Source organism: Ananas comosus, unplaced genomic scaffold (genome assembly GCF_001540865.1).
Source record: "Ananas comosus cultivar F153 unplaced genomic scaffold, ASM154086v1, whole genome shotgun sequence".
In the NCBI taxonomy this organism is placed as follows: domain Eukaryota; kingdom Viridiplantae; phylum Streptophyta; class Magnoliopsida; order Poales; family Bromeliaceae; genus Ananas; species Ananas comosus.
The window spans coordinates 15,273-34,694 of NW_017893414.1; the positions used below are offsets into that span (position 1 = coordinate 15,273).

General features: G+C 33.8%; 2 protein-coding genes across 2 annotated transcripts; one reads left to right on the forward strand and one right to left on the reverse strand.

Annotated features, from left to right (window-relative positions):
* Positions 1 to 584: 584 nt before the first annotated feature.
* On the reverse strand, positions 585 to 3,358 carry LOC109705991 (xyloglucan endotransglucosylase/hydrolase protein 24-like). Its single transcript, XM_020226805.1, has 4 exons — positions 3,312 to 3,358; positions 3,010 to 3,259; positions 1,692 to 1,885; positions 585 to 1,139 (listed from the first exon to the last, which is right to left on the reverse strand). Exons 1-4 carry the CDS (start codon positions 3,356 to 3,358, stop codon positions 761 to 763), a joined length of 870 nt encoding a protein of 289 aa, XP_020082394.1. The 3' UTR covers positions 585 to 760.
* A 13,145-nt stretch (positions 3,359 to 16,503) lies between these two features.
* Positions 16,504 to 18,567, forward strand: LOC109705987. The gene is made up of 4 exons (XM_020226801.1): positions 16,504 to 16,917; positions 17,176 to 17,276; positions 18,131 to 18,277; positions 18,485 to 18,567. The coding sequence occupies exons 1-3, from the start codon at positions 16,599 to 16,601 to the stop codon at positions 18,185 to 18,187; spliced, it is 477 nt and encodes a 158-aa protein (XP_020082390.1). The 5' UTR covers positions 16,504 to 16,598; the 3' UTR covers positions 18,188 to 18,277; positions 18,485 to 18,567.
* The last annotated feature ends 855 nt before the right edge of the window (positions 18,568 to 19,422 follow it).

A 19,422-nucleotide genomic window follows, 5' to 3' on the forward strand; every position in this document is an offset into this window, starting at 1 on the left:
AAACAAACAACAAAAAAATAATCACACATCAGGAAAACTCAAACACCACTACACTTGACTTACGTTGGATCTACAGATTCGTCAATCCAAACGCCCCCTTAGTGCACGAAACAGTCATATCGCATTATCATGATTTCTCTTCACGAACATATTATGTTCGTAAGAGCGCCACTAACTCCACCCCGCCATATCGCTTAGAGATATAGTCAAGATAAATCAAATCATCAGTTTTTATACCATTTGTTAATAAGTTCCAAATCCAGTGCAAAACTGAATGAGCTCAAGAATATAAAATATCTAATCAAACCAGTTTATAATAGGTCTAGAACTAATTGGCTTAAGCTTTTAGATTGAATGAGTTTCATTAGACACGCCACATTTTTGGACTGGTGTGGGCCTGGGCAAGGCCCAAAAGTTTCCTAACACGAATTCCGAATGAAAATTAAGTGATCCGATTCAAAGGACTGTGCATCGTAATGGACATTCCAGACCCGCCACGTGTGTAGTGATAATATATTATTCAAAAGAGAATAATTTTTATAAAATTCAATTCAATATATATTACTTCGTAGCCAGTGGTTCTAATAAAAGTTTTCTTATCTTGTGTTCCATTTTTTTTCACTGATTAAAAATAAAACAGCAATTAATTTACAAAAATTAGTGATTAAATGTTTCTCAAGCTTCTACTTAAAAGTTAAAGCAGCAATTAATTTACTACAAAAGAATAAATAGAATATTTCCAATCAAAGTTCATCGATCTCTAATTGGGCAGAGCGCACTCGGGCGGGAATCCGTACCCGAACCGCTTTGTGTCCGTGCAGTAGTCGTAGAGCAGGTAGTTCATCCGGACCCAACTTAGTGTCATCCAGCTCCACCAGTCCAGCTCCTGCTGCATCCATTTCGTGTCGCCGCACGCCGGGTAATCTCCCGTCCATATGCACGCGTTCGCCCTGAAGTTTCTGTACGACGCCACGAAGGGAGCCTTCGACCAGTCCGTCTTGATCCGCCCACCCTGCGTCGCCCAGTCGTCGGCGTCCCAGATGCTCGCGAAGGCCCTCACCGGCTGGTTCTTCGGGAACGGCACGCCGTACGCCTCGTAGTTCTTGAACACTCGAATTGGAGTGTCGTCGACGAATAGGCTGATCGAGAACAGGAGAACAAAATTATAAATCATGCTTTTAAAATAACTAGTAGAAAGTGCTTGTGCAAAACATGCTAAAATAAGTTTTAATTGTGAATTTCCATTTAGTTTGATTGTGTGTGTAAAATTAATGAATCTTATTAGAATAATTACATTGTTTGACAGAAAAATAGGGATTCGTAGTACACAAATTTGTTAAGTCCGGCTTATCAGATAAATAAGGTGTTAGTGTCAAAATAGTTTGATACGTTTGAGACTCTAAAATTACATCAAATATTAAGTACAGAGTATTTTTTTAATCTTTAAAAAAAAGAAAGAAAAGTTTTCAGTCAGGTTCTATTCTTTTGTACCAAATATAGCGATCTAATCTGGCGCAAAAAATATTTAAGTTTAATTATTATTACTAGAGTTCTTAGTTCTTATATTTTCAATCATAATTTTGTTTTTTCATTCGATATTATTGGACTATTGAGATGTCACGGTTGCTTATTAAAAAAATATGCCCTAATTCTGCAGTTTTGTATTTAGAATAATAGTAAGCAGTACTCACATGATGTTTAATGGATTCCACAGTATGGAATAGGTGTGAAAATCCTGTGTGGGATCAAACCACAAGTAGAACTGCTGCTCCTTGCCTCCCTTCCCATGGCTGAATATATTGGTGTGAAGAATGTAAGGCTCTCCGCTAACATTGCCGAGGAACTCGAAGTCGACCTCGTCGTGCGTCGCTCCTCCAGAGCATATCTACTATGACATCAATCCGAATCATCGAACTAATAACATTCAATTTTATTTGATGTCAAAGTTTAATTACCAACTGAAGAAGATGTTTGAAATGAATATATATATACTGAGCTTCAGAAATTTTAATGTCACTGTTATATATTTCGTTTCTTTTTATTTCACCAAATTCGGAAAATAATTATCAAACTTTGTTAGAGTTCGACTGGTTTTTATTATATTAACTGTAAAATATTTCACGAAATAACAAAATGCTCCATTAAATCACAACATATTTGTGAGAATAGTTTGAGGCCATCTGAAAAGGACACGCTTAAATCAAAAATAGCACAACCAGATTTTTAACAATTTTACAGACGAAGTTTTACACTTCAAGGATACCTATTTTATTATATGCATAAAAGAAAGAACATTCGTTATAAATATTTTATTATCACCTATCCCGTCAGCTAATAAACATTATCTTATTTTGCTCTCTTACAATTATAAGGAATATTTTGTAGCATTTAAATGCAGTCACAAATTGCACTATTCTATCATTAATCTGCTGTATATATTAAAGTTCTTATGGTGGAGTCGAGTAACTTATGAATCTCAGATGTCTAGTTATCTCTCTTTAGAATAATGGGAATGGCATAAAAAATTTTATTTTTCTCAATTAGTAACTTAATTGAAGAGATACTGCTAGCTACTACAAATAAATTTTTTTATTCTCAATATGGATATAGTAATCAATAATTATCAATTATACTACGAAAAATGTGTGAACAGGAAGTGTACCGCGAAATAAAAGTAATGTGAGAATTAAGTGCATTGTATAATTATACATTTCGAGAAAAGTCAAATAATCTCTTCCTTAAAAATAGAAAAGTAAAATATAAAAGGGATAGTGATTTATAGGAGTAGTTTTTTGCCATTTTAGATACCAGATAAATTAATTCAATAAGATCTTTTGATTGTTACACAACAAAGAGATATGTTTATGTAATCTTGCAGCCGCTGCGTTATAGAGTTCACAAAATTAAAAAAATAATTTTTGAGCAATAAAAAATGAAAAAATTAATGGTGTGGCTAGAGTGTTGGCTGCAAGATATGCAATCTATTAATTATCTCCATCCTTTCAACACCAACGCAAGACAGAACTCCACACTATCAACACACTGGTGCCAGGGGAGCCGCCCGCCACGCAGCTTAAGATCGTGCAGATCGAAGCCCAAACAAGGACCCGTTCTTGCACTCGCTCCGCGAGGCGCCCCGACCCGCTGTCCGAGACGCAGAGGCTCTGCAGAGCCGGGCGCCGTCAGATCCCGCGTTCTCACCCGCCGCCCACAGATAGTCGAAGTCCCGGTGAAAGTCGCTGCCGAACGCCCCGCGCCACTACACACTACGACTAAAGCCTCAGATTACACACCGAAGCTAAGCCACACACGCAAGAACGATGACATTTTGCCCGCTTGAGTCCTTGCGACGTGCCATTGCGCTAGTGCACGCTGAGGCAAAAAGATCGATTCCACCTCGACTACCGTGCAGCCTGAGGCAGTGTGCGTAACCCCAGAGCAAAACTATAAACAAGAAGGGGTAAGCTGAAAGGGTTGACTTCGAACTGTTTGGGAGGGGTAGGAGGCTTTTGGGACGATGACTCAGATATATACTACGCGGTGGCATTGTTTGGTAGTACACCGCGTAGTCACGGACGCACGATTATGTGTGGCCCAAGCTGACTTCTCCTCGATCTGTTCTCTTTTTTACCGAGCCCACGCAAAAGTACCCTACCCCCCACCCCCCGCCTCTCCCCTTCACCTTCAACCACGCCTTAGAGAATAACACCTTAGTGGGAAATCTGAATACCAACCTAAGGATGTCGAGGACTCTGGGTCTTGGGCTACCGAACCCGACCAAAGATCCCTCTTTTGGCGCATATGCATCTACACGGCGCACCCGCGTCGAGTAAACTATTTTACCGACCTAGTTACAACTCCAGTTCCCTTAGATAGTATATATCATATATATTAGTTTCTGTGCCATAGAAAAATTAAAATATTATCCCGTATATTTTTAATTTTTTAACTCTTGTAGACTCCTGTGATAAAGAATGCATTCAACTTAGTAACTCCTGTGGATTAATTTTCTCTTTATATTAAATATTGCACTATAAGTTTTATTTCGTTAAATCAAATGGAAAGTTAAAACATAACAGGGGCTACTAAAAAGATAGATCAGATAAATCTAGACGCGTATCTGAAGTTGTTTCTACCTATATTTGAACCGAAGATATGTACGAGAGCTCATGATAAAAAAAAGAAATAAAAAAAAAAAAAATTGAAACCATACAGTACTAACTTGATACAAGTGAGAAAGTGTGAAACCATATGGGCGGTATTTGACGTTTATCTTTTTTTCTTTCTGAGAGAAAGATAGCATATTACATGTTTCAACTTAGCTGAAAATATAAATCAACTAGGATTCGAACTTAAAATCTCGAATACCAACCACTAAACCCTTTGCCACTTGCACGTGTAAAATGAGATATCATATTTCGACATCAAATAATTTTGTTTGTAAAAAAAATAAATTAATAGAGCAAAAGTTAAATATTTATTTTATAATCATAAAAGCAAATCTTTGTATCCAAAATATGAGAATATTACTATTGAATATCTTCTTTTCACGTCCAAGTAGGGCCGACAGATTGTCAATCTCGAACTGCAGAATTGATTGAGCTACGTTTAGTACTGGAAATACTATTGACTGCATCCACCGTACTCTTATACACCGAAGGTCTCGTTTGAATGTACGAAAATTTTTCTAGGTATATTTGTAAATTTTTTTTAAAAAAATTATTATAATATTTGACAGATGAAAAGTATGATCAAATATCCAGAATAATATATCATATTTGGTCTTTAACTTATTTTTTTTGAAATAAAATTAATATTCTACCAATTCAAGATACCAAGACATTTTAGAAAAGTTTTTTTGAACGCTCATCTATAATCACAAAAGATTATCCTCGTATCAATAAAACTATTATTGCATAAATTATTTTGCTATCAAAATAGGACCAATGTATTTATGACATGCATTTAAGAGGCGGTAAGAAATCATAATGTGTGCACATCAAGATCTAGGCTAGAATACTTAAAGTAAACGATGTACAGTTTAATTCCGCATCATTTCTGGTAGTAGGTTATCTAGGATTAACACCGCTAAATATGATATAGGGTCGTAAAATTTTGTATTTGTCTAGTCCTCTAGTGGTTCACAATTTGATAGTTTTAATGGTTAATATAAGATAAATTCGACATCAATAAATCACCAGGCTGTAATAATATAAAATTATGAAATGTTTAGTAAGTAAGCAACTAGATTTACTTTTGGAAATATTCTACCCTTGCTCACACATCAATTTCTTATAAATTTAACATTAGTTCTATAATTACTATACTACTCTTTATTTTTATGAATTTATTTAATACCCAAGTATTAGATTTCTAAATATTATAATTTCTCATACATTGATTCTTTAGATGCTGTAAACCATATTTTATTTACATTTGAATTTGAAGACATTAATTATCAAAGGAAAAACTTCAAAAACCCCCCCTGTGGTTTCATAGTTTCTCACTTTGCCGCCCTGTGATTTAAAATGTATCAAATTGCCCCCCTGTGGTTTCGTTTTTATCTTTTCGGTAGCTTTTTCGTTAATATTTCATTAAATTATATACAAAAAAAACTTCAAATACTCATCTAGATTTATCAAATATTCACTTTAGTACTCTTTAAATTAACTTTATCACTGATTTAAGAAAAAAAAAATAATGAAATTGATAAGAAAAAGAGAAAAAAGAAACCACAGAGAGGCAAATTGATACATTTTAAACCACAGGGTGGCCAAGTGAGAAACTACGAAACCACAGAGGGTTTTTTTGAAGTTTTCCCATTATCAAAACAAAGATGCGGTGCAAGAAGTGAATGAATACATCTGGTGTAGGCAATAATCTCTTCTAATATTGAGACAAACATTTTTTTTTTTTTTTTATTAAAACATGGGGAAGCAAATTTGGAAAAATGGGCTCATTGTTTTTCGTGCTACTCTCGTATGAAAATTTGGAAAAATGGGGAGGAGATCCTTACAGCTTTCTTTTTTTAATTCATTTGTCGAGACTGTATTCACAGTTTTCTCAGAAAAAACAACAGCAAAAGGAATATTTTAAAACTAGGGAAAGGCATAGGTGGCATGTGCCCTCGGTTACATGGCCTCTCTCTGTAAAATATTAGAGTTACACTAGTGTAGGCTACGCAAAAGCTTTAAACAAATATAAATTTAGGTTAAAATATAAATTTTTTTTAAAAAAAATACACATTTTTTATTTTTTTGACTTTTAAAAATTATATTTTGCCCCTTAAAAATTTTTAAAATATTTTTAAAAGGATACGACATTAATAAAGAGAAAAAATAATCAAATTGTCTTACTCCTCATATAAAAAAATAATAATTTTTAATATATTTTTGTCATTTTAAAAGATATTTTTTGCATGAATTATAAGAAATGGATGAAATAGTAATGGAACCCGATAAAAGGGGGTTAAATGCACGTAACAGCTTGAATGTTGAGAGTGTATAGGTTTAAGAGAGTTATAAAAAGGTAAAGGAAAAAAAAAAAATTATAAGAGAGTTTTCTGGAAAGGATATTTATAAATCACTTTAGTAGTTTAGGTCTTTATTTTGAAATTTCTATAATTAGATTTTAGTTTGTGTAAGAATCCATCTTGGCGATAATCTCTATTATAGAGTGCACATCTTACACTCTATTTTTTAGCTTTAAAAATATATTTTAAATTGGTTAAATTACAGAAAATCTCTTTGTCAGTGTCCGATTTTTCATTTTTTTCCAATTTCATTTAAAAACCTATGCTTTACACTGCTTAAAAAATAAAAAATGTTCACAGTACAGTATGCTGTGATAAAATGACCAAATTACCCTTCATCTTCTTCGAAGTGGGTGTGAATGGAAAGACATGGACAAGGGCGAAGGTGAGGCGTCAGAGGCGGACGAGGGCGTGCGTGCGGGCATAGACAGAGAGGTAGGCAAGGGCGAGGCTGCGCAGCGGAGAGTGAGGCGGTGCGGCCGAGGATGAGAAAGGAGGAGGATTTCAGGTATATTTTTGATATAAAAAATAGAATATAAACAGAACTCTAAAGGAACACTGGCAGCGGGGGTCAAAGTGAACATTTTTTAATTTTTAAGGGGACAAAGTATAGATTTTTTAATGATAGGAAGAAAATAAAAAAGCAGGTATTGACAGGAAAAATTTTTGTAATTTAGCCTTTTAAATTTTTAGCATTAAAAAAAGTTAATAAACGACTGAGTAAATCTAGGTCTATGAGAGACTTAGGTCTGAGCCTTACACTTAAAAAGTTGTAGGTGTATAAGTAGAAGTGTCTATTTACGAAAGGATAAATGGCACCATCAGTATTTGAAATTTCGACTAAGTTTTATTTTGTTCCTCAAATTTTCCATGTGGTCCCTTGGATACTTTCGGGCAGCTTTCTACTTGTATCTGTGTTTCTTCACGTACGCTTATTCTTGTATCTTTCTACTTAAAGCCTCACGACAACTTGGTCGCATCTGTAGACCCCTCAACTTGTAACACAAATAGGGTAAATCTCTGTTTACTCAGAAAAAAAAATTTTCATGTTCAACATTGTGATTCCTAAACAAGTAAAAACGGTTTCACTTTATTCCCTACATATATTTGCAATTAGAAAGCAAACAATTGCTTACGTGCAGTGCATATATATATCAACAATTATTTATATATTGATTACTTATTTTTTATTAATATTTCGACCATACCAACCATCTAAGCAAAAAGGATGAGAAACATGAAGCATTGATAAATTTATAGTGTACGAACATTGATATGAATATAGGTGAATGCAATGATATTTTACTTTTATGTAAGGGTTAAAACGATGCATTGTTAATAGTTTAGGAACTGAATTAAAATATTATTACAAGCTCGATCGGAGTCTCAAATGTTGAAATTAATTAAAAGTCCGAGAATCAAAATGAAAGTTCAGAGGATTATATTGCAATTTATCCATTTATTAAAGATAAAAATGTACGAGGACTCCCTTGTTTAATAAGCATCTGAAACGACCCCTTCAAATATTTTTTTTTTTAGATTAGTATATTTTTAAATATTACTCTTTTGTAAATTAAGTCATTTTTTTCAACTAATCAAATTAGAAATTTGATCAATTTCGTAAGTGACATGATAAGATTTACATTTATATATGTGAGTATATAAAACTAGAACAGTTCACTACTAATTTATTCTTTCTAGTTCTAGTTCTAGTTTTCAAATAGTAGTAGTAGTACATTAAATGAGGGTTTGGGCGGACCAAAGGGTGACACGTGTCTTCCAATCCCTCTTTTACTCTCTCTCCCTCTATATATATAATAATATAATACATATACATATAGAATTGAGTTCTTATGCTTTTAAAAGTACCAAGTTATTGGTGCTTGTAGATTTTTAGCTATTGGATTAAAAGATATGCGGTTAGGATGATGTGGGCCCCCTAGGATTGAATGGGTGGTTGGTTGAATAGTATAATCTAATGGTTGAAAATGATCCGAATAGTAGATTTAACGGTTAAAAACTTACAAGCACCAAGTGCTTTGTGCTTTTACAAGCACCATAGGTGGTCTCTCTCTCTCTCTCTCTCTCTCCCTCTCTTCCTCTCTCTCTCTCTAATAATAATATATAAGTATATATATATATATATTATAAATTTTAAATTTTTCTAATCAAAATTAAAATTTTGATACTTTCAAGTTAACTTAAAATTTTAATATTTATATTTAAATTCTAAATTTACATTTAACTTATAATATTTATTCATAATTTTAAACTTCAAAATTTTAAAATTAAACTTCTATAAACTCAATGAATTAATTATATTAATTTATTCATAATTAATTAAATAATATATTTCAATAATTTTGTTAATATATGGGTAATAAATCACTTAATAAAATCTACCACACTATAATCAATTTAAATTAACGTAAAATCGCTGATAAAAAATACAAATTTAAATTTCATGACTGCAAATTTATAATATATATTTATATGTGATATATAAATATTAATTTTATAATAATTTTTTCTACATAACTTTTAATTTTCCTTCTATTATTGATTTTTTATAATTATTGATTACGATTTATTCTACTAAATTCTTTCAATATAAAATTTTTAATAAATAAATTGTTGTACTAAATCTTAACTTTGCGCGTAACACAATTTTACTGACTTTATTCAATAATTTAACTTATTAAATATTTTTATATAACTTTATTTAATAATAATTAGAACTATAAAATAATATAAAAATACTTTAACAAATAAAATCATTATAAAAATATTTTTATATCTCGCAGCATCGCGGGGGCAGGTATTTCACTATAGTTAATAAAGTAATGAATTTTCTCAAAAAAAACCTTAAAAAATGTTAAATAATAAACGACACTTAGAATTCTAATATTAAGGCGCTGCAATCGAGCAAAGCCAGCTCGTTATTGACGTCGTGTTCGGCTCGATATCGGCTCGCTCATGAGCTCTGCCTTGAATAATTCAAGCAACTTGACTTAAATTTAGGCTCCAAATTAATTTCAACCGACTTGATATTACTCGCCGATTTAAGCTCGAAAAGCTCGAATATATAATATTAAATATAACTATATAATATATATATAATAAATATATAATATATGATTAATATAAATATATATATATAGGTATACTATCGTACACGAGGCCCGTGCTACCCGAATTGAGACAATGTTTTTCAATCATGCAGACTTCCAAAATGCAACTGACGGATCTATCTCCGTTAACTTGATCTATATATTAAAGTATTGCTTGAAAATCTAAATTCATGATTTTTTCGCATCATTTACTATGAAAAACGAGTAGTACTATGCCATCAAAATATATACGCTAAAAAATAAAAATTCATAAACACCTGATGAGAAAAGACTTGAATAATATCAGAGATTGATCTTACTTAAATATGTGAAAAGACATTCTATTAAAATTCATCCAATTTGGACATTGTTCACTGTAAATTCACAAACATCACATCTACCCATTAAAAAATTGTCATAATTTTCAGACATTTTGATCACTTACGCAAATATGTCGAAAATTAAAAAATTTAAATTTCATAAATACTTCTAATAGTGTAATAAATCTAACGGAGCGCGAATCGTACGATTTAAGACCGCCGCAGTCATTGATAAACAACTTAGTGAAAACCACTTGGTACACAGTGCCCCCCTTCTGCTACCAAAAGTTTTTTCTAAATGATGCGCTCTCCCAAATCGACGATGCGCTTCCGTAACACTTGATCTACACTATTAAAAGTAATTGAAAATTAAATTTCTTTAATTTTTGACATCAACTTTTGTTAGTAACTCAAAAGGTCTCAAATTCGACAATTTTAATGGTAACTTTGATGCGTTTTGAATTATACGGTAAAACAATTCAAATCTTATGATAAATTTTATAGAAAATTTCTTTCAACATTAAGTAAATTATTAGTACCTCTATCTTAATTAAAGTCTTTTATCAGTCATTTTTTATAGATTTTTATTATTTCAGCCTTCATATTTTAGACTACTCTTTGATAACGGTAAATGAATACGAAAAAATTAATAAAATTTAGTTTCCAAATGCTTTTATAGGTGTAGATCATAGTCTAAACGGAGCCGATCGTATCGTTGGAAGCCGCATCATTGAAAACAATTAAGTAGCACGAGCCTCGGCTAACCGAATATGTATACCCCTAGCTAATATATATATAATATATATCTATATATATATATATATATCACTATTGTTTTTACGTCCCGATTACTCGTTTTTCCGGGCTCGCTAACAGACCCGCTGTATACATAGATATTTTCCCTGTATACGAAATGAAAAAGTAGAATACCTGTAATCATACAATACTACAAACAGTAGTATAGAGCAGCTAGGAAAATAAACTATATATAAAAACTGTGGTTCAATACATACATGCGATCCAGGTACACAAATACTCGCTCTGGCGAGATAACAACAACTGTATGTAAAGACCCAAAAACTACAACTACCTGTAGCCTGGTGCTCCTCTAGCTCTGCAACTCGACTGGAAGAGCTCTAACTCGCGACGCCCTTGCCACGATCAAGATCAGCAATAGCAGCAGCCGAAGGCGACGGCTCTGCAAAACAATGGTAACAATTGGGCGTGAGAACTACTACAAAAAGAAGTAGTCCTCAGTGGGTATCGCCCTCAAACTCATCAGTCCACCCACTAAGTCTACAGGAATAAGCAGGAATAGTAAAAAAAGCTAGAACAAATCTACAGCTAAATACCGCTATACTATTATGCTTTAACTCTAACCCTCTGTAGAACAATATCAACTCAGACCCGATCTCAAATAAGAACTGTAATCATACCTGTCCCTGGGACTGTGAACACATCCGTCCCGCCCGGTTGCGACTATACAGCTACCTCCACACTAACCAGTCTGTGGAGAGCAAGTTCAACCTGCACGAACGACACCAATGCAAAAGCACCGCACCCGTCTCCGGAGTGGCACTCGTGGGAGCTACCCAACCGAGTATGCAGTGTATCTCTGTCGAGCTCAATCAGGTTCTAACAAGCCAAAATCAAGTAGCTAGGGTCAAAACAGGTCTAGAAACCAAACTCACGTGCTCTTGGCACAATCTGAGACCAAAAATAGAAATCTGGGTCCACCGTCCACCCCGACGGCACCCAACAACCTGAAACAGCCTAGACTCTGCTGTAAAAATAAGCTCAGTATCCCAGCACGAGCGTAAATGCATTCTAAACTACCCCGGATACCCACCGCGCTGAAACAGCAGTGATACAATCAAACCACGGCTCCTAGAGCTAAATCTAGTAGTTTAAGCATATGACAGGGTAAAATCACTGATTTTCTCCTAAGTCAAATTTCCAGTCGAACATGTATAATTTATCTAATTACTACAGTGTGCTCCAAATTCAGATTTCAACAACAAGCTAATCATGAATTCGAGCTAAACTTGATATACCAAAGCTGAAATTATACATGTCTACTATGCATTATACTTAGGGGAGAAAACCGATGATAAACCCACCTCAAAAGTTAATTCCTGGCAGCAAGAAGATCTCGGAGATGCTGGAAACTCAGCCGAACTCCCTCTCAGCCAGCAAGGGTCCACAATTCAGATCTGAACCTCCAAATCTACTAAAATCCATCAAAATGTCACAATCAATACAAATTTTCAGCACTTAAGTTAAATTAACCCAACTCTAATGTCCAAACTTACCTAATCACATCCAAATCTGGTATGGAAGGTCTCAAATCCAGTGGAGTAGGATGGAGTATGTGTCTTAGGTCCAAAAACACCCAGCATCCAAAGATAGCACGAAGAAAAACCCAAAAATCAGATTTTCAGCTCAAAGTCACCAACAGTCCAGAAAAATATGAAATTGACCAAGCTAATCTCAATCAAAATCTGCAATTCTGGGCTTCGTTGATTCCTCTGGAAGTCTAAAATCCAGCAAACCAAGTTTTACAGCAATCCAATCTTTCTACGTCGCATACCAGCCAAAACACCGAAGGTCGTCGCTAGAAAACTTCAAAATCCGCACTCCGCCACCTTCCAATTGAAAGATTGGATGAAATCCGAGGAAAATCGAGAAGTGGAGGAGAAATCAGAGGTGCTACTGTGAAGAGAGAGTGAAAAGAGCTCACCAGGGTCACTCTCCACCTATTTATAGGGTACTAGAATGGTAGAATAAGCCCCAAGAACAACTGCTGCAATCTGGTGTCCCTGCAGACTCGGGCACTTCCGAGCGCCCGGACCCACATTATGGGTGCCCGAATCCTCCAGGCTACACAAAGCTTCCTCCTCGGACTCCGCCCGTGGTGTGCTGCGCCCCTATCTGACTCTGGCGGACCTCACCAACCACCAGCCACGTGTCAACACGATCGATACTTCCAAAGTGAATTTTTGGACCCACATCCGGGCGCCCGAAACATGGACCCGAATTGGCTTCCAGTTCAGATCAATTCTGCACTCAACTTCTGGGCGACCCAAGGCCAGTTCTGGGCTCCCGAATCTGGCAAAACTTCAGTTTTCCTTATTTGAGTGCGCCAAGTCCATTTCCGCATCCATTTCGTGCAGAAACGACTCCGACTCAGTCCGACACTCTCCAGACGTATCGACCAGCCACTAAAACTGTAGCCAATCCTATCCAAACTCTGCGACACTACATATATTATTAATATATATATATATATATTATATATATATATTATGAAGTATTAGAAAAGAGAGAGAGTAGAGAGAAAGATATTAGAGAGAGGGGGCAAGAGAGGGAGAGTTGAGCTGGTTGCTTATCGAGTCGCAACTGGGTCTCTGTTGCAGCCTAATTTGTTTTTCGTGGATGGTAAGCTTCAATCGATTGTATCGGCAATCGTTTAACATGATCATATATCACTTGAAGTATCTAGAATGTCAAATTTCAAATTTTTTCGATATATTGAGCGAATGATCATAAGGGGTTTCCATTTATAATTGTTAATAGTCGAGTATTGAGCGTTATCTTCGTTAACGTGAATATGCTAAAGCTATCCTAAGGGTATGAATTTTTGTATAGATAATATTCTTTAATACTATTAGAAACAAGATCCTGTATACTCTCGATCTTGATTACAAAATTCCTATCTATACTTTTTAGAGGTTATTCATTTTCAGCCGTGTATTTTTATCACTTGATGAACAATGAGAAATATATCGAAAAAGTGATGAATTTGATTTCATATATCTTCAAATGGTATAGATCATTTTCAACAGTACCACTCATCGATTTGGAGCTCCATCATTTGGAAAAAAGATGGATTGGAAACGGAGCGCGTTTTGTTGTATATTCCGAGCTAATTATATATATATTCATAGTATATATATATATATTATATTATAATATATATTATTATATAAGTATATATATATATATAGTAATATATATACTATTAAATATACCACCACATTGCTATTAGTAGTATTCAACTTTGGATAAAGAAAGTTTGCGCGGTTAGAATGATAGTGATCTCTCTACGGGTTGAGTGGGTTTGATCTAGTTGATAATATGATGTAAGCACATAAAATTCGATTAGTACCGATAGCATTAGTAGCTATCGCATTAAATTGACAGTTGGGCTCTTCCTCTCTGCGTCTTTTCTCTTTCCTCACTTCTCTTTCTTCTCTCTTATATATATATATATATATATATAGTCCAGCTAATATACTATCTATGCTATTTATAGTACTAAGTGCTTTGTACTATTGAGCTTTTTGCCGTTAGATCTGCCTATATACATATATAGAGTCCGGCTATTATACGTCCAACTAATATACTATCTATACTATTTATAGTGCTAAGTGCTTTGTACTATTGAGTTTTTTGCCGTTAGATCTGCCTATATACATATATAGCGTCCGGCTATTATATTATCGATAGTTCCAAGCATTTGGTGCTATCGAGTTTTCTGCTGTTAGATCTATCCCTTTAGTCCTTTTCATCTGTTAGATCATAATATTCAACTAGCCACCCACTCAACCCTAGGGGACTACTATTATCCTAACCGCACATCTTTTCATCCAAGGGCCGAAAACCTAATAGCAAGCGGTTTGTGCTATTAATAGTATAGTAGCCTAATTCTCTATGGTAGTGTTTGGTTCGGGAACAAGGGAGGGAATAAGCCCTTGTTCCCCTCTTTGTTCCCAAACGCAATGTTTGGTTCCCGGGAACTGCTGTTTCCGGGAATCTGGAACTAGCTGGTATAAGGCTGGAACTGCTGTTCCACCCGTTTCCTGGAACAAGCTTGTTCCTTGATGAGAACAAGATTAATTAAAATCTAAATTTAATTTTAATGGCAGTAAATTATTAATTAATCTAATTAATATATTTAAATCATTATTTATTACTTTAATAATTAAATAATTTAAATAATTTATTATTTATAATTAAATATTAATAATTAGATAATTATTATTATTAATTTATTATTTATAATTAATTATAAATAATTAATAATATTCATTATTTTTTTATTAATAATTATTATTCTTAATGACAATCGATATTATTATTAATTTATTATTTATAATTAATTATTAATAATTAATAATTATTATTATTTATTATTAATTATTAATAATTTTTATTCTTAATAATTAGATAATCGATATTATTATTAATTTATTATTTATAATTAATTATTTATAATTAATAATAATTATTATTTATTAATAATTATTAATAATTTTTATTCTTAATAATTAGATAATCGATATTATTATTAATTTATTATTTATAATTAATAATTAATAATTAATAATAATTATTATTTATTAATAATTAATTAATAATTCTTATTCTTAATAATTAGATAATGGATATTATTATTAATTTATTATTTATAATTAAATAATAATAATTATTATTATTTATTAATAAATATTAATATTAATTATTATTAATAATTAGATAATCAATATTATTATTAATTTATTATTTATAATTAATTAATAAGAATAATTAATAATTATTATTATTTATTAATAATTAATAATAATTATTATTATTATTAATTAGATCATCCATATTATTAATTTATTATTTATAATTAATTATTAATAATAATTATTATTTATAATTAATTATTAATAATTAATTTCTTATTTATTTTTAAGTAATATTTTTATTACTATTAATTACATAATATAATTTTAATTTCAAATTATAACTCTTATTTCTCTTGTTCCAATCTAACCATCCAAATACTATTTATCTTATTCTTAGGAACAATCCAATTTTCATCCAAACGCAAAATTGGTCTAGTTCCTGCTTATACCTGAACTTGTACCTATCCCTAGAACTAACAGTTCTTACTTATACCCGAACTAAACGCAGCCTATATATATACTCGGGCTACTATACTCTTATAAGTATAAACCCCTTTATACTTATAAATTTTCAACCGTTGGATGTGCGATTAGAATGATAGTGGTCCCCCAAGATTGAGTGGGTGGTTCGTTGAATAGTATGATTTAACGGATGAAAATGATCAAAAGAATAGATCTAACGGTCGAAAACTTATGAGTATATAGGGATTTATACTCATAAAAGTATATATAGTAGTCAAACTCTCACTACAACAAATAAAGTTTGTTCCAGCAGTTTTTTAGCCAACAGTTAAGCTAACTGCTGGTAAAACTATATTATACCAGCATTTTTTTATATTTTTTGTAATATTTAGTAAACCGCCAGTATAGTGATAATAATTTTTAGTTGTATAAATAATATTGGCCCAATTATATTAACTTATTTTACCAACTGGGCTACAATTGGGCCTCAACAGTCACTTGCTTAGTTCTAAATTCTGAGCTCTCCATCTCTCTCCCTCTCTCCCTTTCCCTTTTTTTTTTTTTTTTCAAATCGAAGCTTCTCCCTTCTCCATCGCGAGCTTCGAGCTCCACCACGAGCTCGATCTCCACCACGAGCTCTCCATCTCTGAGCTCTCTCTCTCAGGAGAGGGCTAGGATATTCGCGGGGGAGGCGGCGAAGCGGTCGCAGGAGCTCACCATGGGCGCCGCGCGCCTCTCGCAGGAGCTCGTCTCCGAGACGGCGAAGAAGTCGCGGGAGATCGCGGCGGAGGCGACGAAGAAGGCCGATCTCCTCCGCTCCGAGGCCCTCCGCGCCGCGGGGCAGATCAAAACCCTAGCTTCTGATATCCCCATCCCCCTGATCCCCCCGATTCCCCCAATCCCGTCCATCTCCGCTGGATCCGGATCTGGATCTCCCGCTGCCGATGACGAGCTCAAGCAGTTCGGGGTCACGGAGGAGCTCAGGGAGTTCGTGAAGGGGATCACGATCAGCACCTTCCGCGATTTTCCCATGGAAGGTTTTGGTTTCAATCGATCTCTTCTCTTTGTTTGATTTTAGGTTCACGATTGGATTCCGTTGGTGTTTGGATCGAAGAAATGGCGTATATAGATTAGTGTCATTTGAAGTTGTTAATTTCATTGTGTTAGTAATGTAGTGAGTTCTCTTGCGTTCCTATTGTTATTGAAGTTGTTAGGAATTTTTTTCCTGTTCCTCGTTGGAATTTGATGTTGTTTGCCCAATTTAATGCGGAGTGTTCTGTTCTTTTCATGTGTAGATGAACCAGAAATATCTGAGGTTCCTACAGTGTCGAATGTTCGGCAGGATCTTAGCGAATGGCAAGCGAGGCATGCTACTCTTGTTCTCTCAACTGTTAAGGTTAGTCTTATCATCAGCCTTTAGTTGATTTTATCTAGTTTTCTGTTTACTTTGAATAGTGTTTTGCTTAACTTGGTTCCTGAAGCTGATAGACAATATTATGAACTTGATGTTTCTCATGTAAACTAAACATGGTTATATGTAGATATATGTTTATAGGATTTTATTTGATGTTCCTGATCTAAATTAAAATAGTTTACATGAAGTCGCAGTTCTAGGTAAGATTTTTGGATCAAATATTTTCTCTTCCGATTGCCTTGCTTTTGATTGCCTTGGTTGTAGAAACTTGTTTTCACCTAGTAACTGATCCTATAACTTAATGCAAGTCCCTTTCTTATGCTAACTGATCCTATTTGAAGTTTTGATGTAGTTTTACATCAAATGGAGTTGGTTGTAAACTTTTTTACTCTGAATTCAGAAAAATTGATCTGTTATTAGATAACTTGATATAAGAGCAATATACTAGGAAGAAAAAACCTGAAGAGGCGAGTCCTAAAGTAGATGTGGAAGAGGAATCTACTAGGAAGAAAAAACCTGCAAAAGTTTTAAGGTAGTTTCATATGTTGCACTTAGTTTCTTCTATTGCAAGCTCCACTAATAGACCTCTTTTTACCTACTCTTTTCATTCTAATTTGCAAACTATTATGAACATAGAGTAATGTCCCCACTGGTTGACATATTCAAGTTCAGACATCAAGCTCCAAGAGCTTCAATTAAGCTTGTCGTAGCTGTCCTCTCAGAATCTTCAAGCACAAATTTTGCAACTTGAAATGCTAATTTGCTTCCATGTGCATATGTCTTAGACATTCGCTCCAGTTACAAGAAGCAATTTGAGTCATTTTGTGATTGGGCAGGTCTGGGGATTCAACGGCAAGAATTTGGACGATTCCAGATGGTCCTTGTGGTTCTAGTGTGCAAGCATTTCCCCCAACTGCTCATGTTCTGAAACATTTTAAAGGGCGAACTAATGAGAAGAGCAAGGATGTCACCACACTTGATTGGAATGTAGTCTCTCTCTCTCTCTCTCTCTCTCTCTCTCTCTCTCTCTCTCTCTCAGTGATTTCCTTTTCTCTTGAAATAACAAATCTGCTTCTATATTATCTTTCTTATTCACAAATTTGTATTCTGCAATTGGTTTCTCTTTCTCCTCTCATTGTACTATTTGGAACCTTTTTCTCATATTCTTTTCCTATGTGGAACTATTACAGGGAGAAGGTACTTTACTAGCTACAGGTTCATATGATGGACATGCAAGAATATGGAGTAAGGATGGTAAGGCTTTGATTTTTCCTTGAAGAAATTGCTTATGGTTCATCACTTTATATTGTCATATGACCCGAACAGTCTACTTTTAAACAATTAGGTTAGTCCTATTTTATGGTTCTGAGCTGTTTTAATGAATTGAACGAGATTATAAGCATATATACTATCTATGACATTAATGAGTTATTAATAGAGCCGAAGCCCTATACTCAGCAGGAGCTGAGGACAATCGCTCAGCTTACTTAGTGATAAAGAGACAATAATAGCCTAATGGACAGAAATGCTTCTTTAGCTCCAACGATTTTGTACTTTCCCCCATTCACTGCTGTCTCATCCTTGCAGCCTAATTACTTTCAATTCACAATAACTTTATGTAACTTATTTCATTTGGGTTTTGCATTCTTTCGTTGTAATACTAACTGGTATTATCTTTGTGTTGGTTCATAACGATGACAGGGAGTTGAAGAATACTTTGATCAACATCAAGGGACCAATATTTTCTTTGAAAATGGAACAAAAGGTGATTTCCTCCTTAGTGGAGTGTTGACAAAACTGCTATTGTGTGGACACACACGAAGACTGGGAGTGTAAACAACAATTTGAGTTTCATTCAGGTGCTGATATTGTTTGATTTCACTTAGAATTACGTTACCTATAAATTTAAGATTATACTTAACTAATGCTTGTAGGCTTCAAAAGTCCTTACCAGTATTTCGTTTGTCCTTTTACTTTTCCAGCTCCAACACTTGACGTTGATTGGAAAAACAATAATTCTTTGCGCAATGCTCAACTGCATAACCATAAGTGTATTATTTGATACAATAAGTCTCTTAACAGGGCTCTGAGTTATATTATTTGTGTGTTACTATAATAAGTAATTCGG